This window comes from Babylonia areolata, chromosome 4, assembly GCF_041734735.1.
Source record: "Babylonia areolata isolate BAREFJ2019XMU chromosome 4, ASM4173473v1, whole genome shotgun sequence".
NCBI lineage: Eukaryota > Metazoa > Mollusca > Gastropoda > Neogastropoda > Buccinidae > Babylonia > Babylonia areolata.
In genome coordinates this window covers 52,011,039-52,018,490 of record NC_134879.1, presented here as the reverse complement: position 1 = coordinate 52,018,490, position 7,452 = coordinate 52,011,039, and the positions used below count along the sequence as shown (strand labels likewise).

The window sequence follows — 7,452 nt, the reverse complement described above, 5'->3', positions numbered from 1 at the left end:
GTTAAATATTAGCACTCTGACAATCCTAATAAACTGAGACATCATCAACATGGAAGCAGTATACAAACTAAGGTTTGTATTCTGATCTTATTACCTTTTTAATGCCAGAATTAAAAAAAAAAATAAAAAACAAACATGGTAAACAAACCCAAAAGCATGGCATGCTTATTATGAGACAAGGTGACCATGTACCATCTCAACTTTCTATATAAACTGCAGTGCACTCAAGCAAGCTACCAATACAAACTAACACACATGTGCAGCAAAACGCTTTTGCTCACATACAATCATTTCAAGAACATATTAATGTGAAAGCACTGATTTATTTATTTCTCAACACAAATTGTCAAACAAAAGGTTGAAAGCAACCTACAGTTTATTCATCAAGCCCAAACCTCAGTCCCACTTACAAACTCATTCACTAACACATACATAGTCACAAGAATGTGTCAATGGGAGAGGATGGAGAAGGGGATAAAAGATCTTTTCGCACACACACACACACATACAGTGATACACACACAATAATGTTGCAGAAAACAAAGTCTAAAAAATCAAAAGAAAATGGAAGCGAACACATTTCAAAAGTCTCTTCCCAATGTGCTTTTCTCTTTCACACAATCCTGTCAACCAAAGAAAAATAGCCACATAACAGGAAACCAAAAACACACGCAAAGTGAATGACCCAGACGACATTCTATAGGTTTGGCCTATGCTGTGCTGCTGGCTGAAAAGAACACAGCAAAAAATCCTGTTACACAGTATTTTGATTGTGTCAATCACAACTTGGCTGGAGATTATTTGCATCACAAATACTGGAAGAAGCTTCACAAGGAAAATCAGCTATGTTGCCTACCAAGTACATCTCCAGACAGACCTCAACAAAATTCCAGTTAATATTGGTACTCTGCATTCAAACAGGATTTAAAAACCAACTAATAAGCAAGGGCCAGTACATATCAACTTATTATATGACAAAGTAATCACCCAACAAAACAGCCTTACATGAACAGAAAAACAACCTAACATACAAATACTGACAACATAAAAACAAAAACAATCTTAGACAAATTTACATACTACTTGGTTTGTTTTCTTCCTGTGCAAAATTAAACACATCATCATATCATGTCATTATTATTCACAGGCATTTTTCTAGTTTGTCATACAGCACAGTCAACATCAGCATCAGCATGTCAATATCCTCTTCCTTGAGGCAATGCACCCAGTCATGAAAGCCTTGTGAATGAAACTCAATGACATCAAAGTCCAGAACAAAATAAAATACTTGCTTGATTTTTGTATGGGATTACGAGAAGAAAAGCATATGTTAGCTGAGAAAACTTAATCAGATGTCTTACTGACTGGTCTATGATAATAGAGATAAGAAAATACAATCATAAATATGTTCACTGAACACAAAATACAGACAAGATTCAAATGCTGAATCAATGAGAAAGCATCAGAACACACACACGCTCTCTCTCTACTACATGAAAAAACAAGGCTGAAGTAAAGTATCTGAAGTTTCACAAGTCCTGTCTCAGTTATTATACATGTCCAGAAAACAAAATAAGAAAAGAGTGCTACTGGCACTATGACTCCAGTCTTCTTTCATTGTTACAACTCTAATGGTACTGTGCTGACTTTAATTTCACATTGAACAATACTGCTGAGTTCCCATCAACAATACCTACAGACACTTATCAGTCAAAAGCAACCAATCTGAAATGAGTCCAGAATCCTCCAGATGCCAAGATGTCATTTTTCCGCAACAAAATACAACATACATACTGCAACTGAGACAGTGGAACAGGACACAACACTATTACAAAGGAGATGTATTCTTTGTAAACAAAAACAAAAAGAGAAAAAGAAAAGAAAAAAGAGATATGACAGATGCATGTTTGCAGAAAAGCAAAGTGAAAAAGGTTACACCCAGTTTCTAATATAATCATCAGAACAAAAAAAACAAACATGCAGACACTAAGATTCCCATCATCAAGGATTGATGCATATTTCCATATTACACACCAAACTATTGTTACATGCAGAGAGAATTCATTTCATAAGATGAGAAGAAATAAAACATTAAGTTATGATTTAAATTGTGTGGGAGGTAAGTGCATAGTTTAAAGCATGCAGCACCAACATCTCTTATTTTGGGTTTGTATGTGCTGGAGTATCATGTATCAACATAGAGCCGTTTATTTAGTTTCACACACGTGTGTAAGCATGCGTCTAACAAACTGCAATTTGCCAAAAAACAGTAAAACATGCACTGCTCAAGGCTGTCCAAGAACTTCAGCTGCTAAAATTCATTACAGTTGATCATCCTGTCTGTGGCTGTGTGTGAATGCAAGCACGATGTGTTATAACAGCTCAACTCGAAAGCATTTCAAACCCATTAGTGCAGAGAACCACCCCCCTCCTCCCCCACACAAAAAAATCAGCAAACCAATAGAATATAGTAATGTGCAAAACTGATCAAGTTATCATGTGAACAGCACAAGAAATTTTGACCAAACCCAGTCTTCTTTAAGTATTATCTCTGCATATCTTTCCCCAGCACTGGAGGTTCACACTGTGTTTGAGGCAAAAGGAACACACCGGACACACCCTTTAATTCTCTGAACTGATGGATTGCTTGCTGGGATGGGTATGTCTGTTGCTCTATGCTTAACAAAGACAATGAATTAAGGCAAAATAAATCTTGCTGTTTGAACAAAGGTATGGAGATAATTAGTTTCTGGTCCTCAGTGAAATCAGGCCCATCCACCCATGCCATTAACCAGTCCAGAAGACATGAAAAATAACCACATTGCATGTACACAAAGTTTCACACACATGACAAGGGTGGTGTGTGCATGTGCTTAGTTTTATGCACTCAAATGACTCGATCATTACGCACACATACATACACATAAAACAACACAAAAACCACCACCCACCATACAAACAAATGTATACACACACGCAAAATCAATGAATGATAATGTACATCTACAACCTGGTCTGTGTTGTTCAACGCAAGTCTTCTTAAAATTTTGTTTTATGTATAGATTTGCACCGTAAATATGGTGAGTGGGAAACTTTTCCCATCATATTTTAATACTTTAGGCATATTGCTTGTTCTAAAGATTGATAATATCCATGGAACATACATACACAGCCATTCAACTTGAAGTATTCAGATATTTATATTCATTCACTGATTCAGACATTCCACATATAAATTTCTTCTTCAAAATGAAACATGCAAAATCCAATCTTATGTCGATGTGCTTCTTCTTTATTCATTCACAAGCATTCAAGAGAGAACAGTTAGCAGTCCAAGATATTTATCAAACATGTATATAAAATAAGCTGGAAAGCAGAGAATGTGTTATCTCTATCTGTTCCAGTGTACAAGAACATGAAGCCACACCACACCTTAAAACTGAGATTATATTCATTAAACCGACAACAATGTGTAAGCATCCTAGTTTCTGTTATCATTGTCACAATTATTCTCACTTAGGACAAACACAGGTTTTGAGTGCCTGACAAATACTTTAATCACAAATATTCAAAGAATCAAAAGCTTTTATAGTCTGAATCTAGAACTGATTTTTCATTTCAATTTTTCTTCTATACTCTGAACTGCTATGCGAACTTGAACAATGGAATGACTAGTGCCCATTACAAGTACAACTTGAGTTACAGGACAGAAAATGGAGGGGAGTAGAAATGACATACTGTCAGTTAATGACAAGACTAATAACTGAACACTGTTGAAATGTATGTCATGAACGAAATGATAGTTCTCGACTCATTTCATGCAGCAAACACAAGAGAAATATCAACCTTTTTTTATGGCACGCCTTTTCTTCTAAGACAGTACCTACTTAACAAACAAACAAACAAAAGGATCCCACGTCATTGACTATCAAAGGTGGCACGGCAAAAGAATAAAACAAGGGGTGAAGCTTTCTTGCCTCACGAGTGATTCTTGCTGATTTAAAACTACAAATACAAAACTGAAAATGCCAGTAGTGGAGGGGAGATGGGGGTGGGGGGAAGGGATGCCATTTCTTGTGAAAATAGGCCAACAGATCAAAAAATATTTTTGTTCATTATGTGAAACAAGTTTTAGCCAAATGCAAACAAAGGTGTGTCCTGGAAAGTGATCAATTTTATCTAACTCAATCAACCCACGTGGATCAAGCATTTAATTGCTTTATAATCATAATGCAGATCTATCAAAGTTTCAAACTTACCCCATGTTAAACACAACTTTTTGATAAATCATGACAAAACTTTCTGACACTGACAAACCAACACAGACAACCAAACCGCAGGGTTATTACACAGACTCACGCTGTGAGTCAACACATACATGAGCCAATTAGAAAGCTGGATTTTCAAATCCTTAGAGTCAAACTGTGACGTCTTCAAATTGAGAAAAGGAAGAGAGAACTTTTCATCTGCCGCACACTTTTTACCTGTCTCAGAAAAATGTGCTGTTCAAGGGAATCCATCTGTGCTGCTCTGCTCTGGGTAATGACATCTTAAACATAACAAACACACAACAAATACAGGCTCTTTTCACCAGTTTGTCTTCAACCTCAGATCACACTGGAAAGATCACATTGATGTATACCAATCACCTGAAAGCATACTTCCACATGAAAAGAAAAAGTTCACATGTACACACATGCAAGTGCGCATGGACTCAAACACCTGAGGGATTCAACAATCATAACTAAACATGTTCACAATTTACCATCTTCAGACAAGAAAGAGCATGCCATGATTAATAAAAGCTCACACTCACTCACTCACCCACACACACCTAAAACTGCTGTTCCTCTAACTCATGGCTAGATGATTTTTCCCTTGAAATTACAAAAAAGGGAGGAGAGGGCTTTAGGATAATTTGAATAGTTATCCCAGTGTCAATGACTTTTGAATACAAAACACAAGGTAACTAGCACTCAGACAATACAGAGACCACCAATTATTTTCTACTGAAAAAGAAAAACTGAACGAAAAGCACTCATAACAAGGGTTGGGCAAATTTACAGTCTACACTTGTCACCACACTTGAAGAAATAAGCACACTATGACTTCCATGCACAACACCAGGGAAGGAAGTCGCTGATGAAATAAAGGCAGTTCAGTAGGTGCACCTGTCTGATGACTGGGTGAAAATGTCCAACTGGTTCCATCACAACAATGCAGCTGTCACACACACGGGGATCTTTTCCATCAGCGAACACAACACGCACAATGGCAATTGTCACTGATTAATTCCACTCCACTCAATCATGCAGTAGGTAGTGATTCTCTCAACCAAATCCTGTTCACACATTCTGCAATCACTGCATGCATCTCACAGGACTCGCAATTAGCCACGTTAGTAGTTTAACTTCTATCACCATATATATATTTACATTTTAAATGTTTTATCTAGTTTACGCGAAACACTGCACACAAGGACAGTCACAAAACATACCTGTGTTGTTATAAAGTTTTACCATCAACAATACCCAAGTCCTGTGAATGTACATGCATATCACTTGATGCACTCTCAGGCAAGTTTATAGTATGGAGGCACAAAATCGCTGCACAGAGGTGAAAGTTATATGCACGCTTCACAAAATTTAGATTTCAAGATCTTCACAATGAAAAGGACATAAGGCAGTAATAGGTGTTCTGTTGTTTGAGGAACTCCCAGAAAGAGCAGTGGGTGGCTGACATGCGACGTTACAGTGGAAAAAAAAAAAAAAGAGAGCTGTCAGTGGTGTTTTCTCCACATCACCATCCTGTCAGGACTGAAGGAAGTAGCAATGTTGTCAGAACTATCTTTTCCCTTCCCACACAGTAACACCTAAGTTTTCAGTCTACACAGTACTCACCCTGCTGCTTTGTACAGCCAGGGAAAGCAAAAACTGCGATTGATTTAAGGAAGACAAACCTGCTTCCAAGCAAATAATAACCCTTGCCATTCCAAAACTACAATTGTATGATGTACCATATTTGCATTTTAGATTTTATAATGTTAAAACCAAATCATTCGCCTGAATTATTCATTACTTCCAAATTAAAATCTTATGTTCTTTCATCTGCACTCCAACACACATCCAGTTACATCAAAGGCGGAAGATCAACACCCTAACCCCTATAAGCTGCGACACCATATCCCTCTCAGAGCAGGATCCTACACGAAGGTGCACACAGGGACCTAGTTGAGGTGAAAGCCCTTCTCATGGGTGGCGGCCAACAGGCGGTGCCTCAGGATCTCCTCAGTGGAGTACTCGGGCAGTTTGAGGTAGTGCACGCAGGTGTTGACGGAGGGGTAGCTGTGGTCGTTGCCATCAACCTTGCGCACAACAGTGAGGCGGGGGTGGAGGTTGGCCAGCCCCCCGGGGGGCAGGGAGGAGCAGCCCGTGGTGAACTGCAGGAAGGCCTTGCGCTCGTCCGGCGACAGGTGGCTCAGCACGTTCACAAACCGCAGGAACCCTGGGCTGCAGCCACACACCACACAGCAGGCACACAGTTAGGGAGTGTGTGCTTAAATAGGTGTGTGTGTTTACAGAATAACACATGTAGGGTGTGTGTTTAATGTGTGTGTTCACAGAGTAATATGAGTAATATGTGTATGTTTACAGATTAACACACACATATTTACAGATTAACACGCACAAAATCTTACACACACAAACCCATTCGTTCAGTCTTTCTCTCTTTTATTCCTCTACTTGTTACAAAGAAGAAGAAGAAAAAAAAAGAAATACTAAATATTTATGTGCAAAAGCAATAACAGCCAGCAACTGAGTAATTGATGGCACTTTAGAGGTGAAAACAAAATGTCCATTTATCACCCTAAATAGAATCAAGATAAAAATTTTAAAAAATTAGAAAATCTGTAAGTGGCACGTCTACAACCACCCATAATCAACATAAAAATAACATTTAGAAATCTACTAATGCGATGTCTGCAAACTACCCATGCGTGTAACAGACCCTTCAAATCTGCCCCACCTTCAATGAGTGGTACTGACCTCTCGCGGGTGTAGCCCAGCTTGGGCTCGGTGTAGTTGAGGATGTCCTCTTTGGTCCAGCTGGGAGCCTGGTCCCCACACAGTATACTGCCCAGCTCCATGGGGCTGAACATGTGCAGCTTCTCCATGGGGAACACCACGTTGAAGCCCTCTGCACATCACAAAACATATAGCTGCACAGTATCCAAACAACCCTATAGAATCCAAACAAGTATACAAACAAAACATAAAAAAAAAATTGTTTTGTATCCAAACAACTGTATTGTATCCATCTCAACCAATGGTCATGTCTATTACAAAGATGTTCCCTACAAATAATGCCAACATCTAATGTTTTACTCTGGGCCCCCACTGATTCATAACTGTGTACAAGAACATACTGTAGGCATCAGGAATGCAATGTGGT

The 7,452-nt window shown here is 38.5% G+C and overlaps 1 protein-coding gene across 13 annotated transcripts in view; it reads right to left on the bottom strand.

Annotated features, from left to right (window-relative positions):
* Positions 1–303: 303 nt before the first annotated feature.
* The window catches only part of LOC143281293 (E3 ubiquitin-protein ligase HECTD1-like), a 54,786-nt gene continuing 47,637 nt past the window's right edge, over positions 304–7,452 (bottom strand). For all 13 annotated transcript variants that reach the window (XM_076586433.1, XM_076586442.1, XM_076586435.1 and 10 more), the window contains 2 exons: positions 7,047–7,197; positions 304–6,509 (listed from right to left, as the gene is read on the bottom strand). In XM_076586433.1, coding sequence (XP_076442548.1) covers positions 6,227–6,509; positions 7,047–7,197 — 434 coding nt within the window. In that variant the 3' untranslated portion in view covers positions 304–6,226. The remainder of the gene's footprint in view (positions 6,510–7,046; positions 7,198–7,452) is intronic.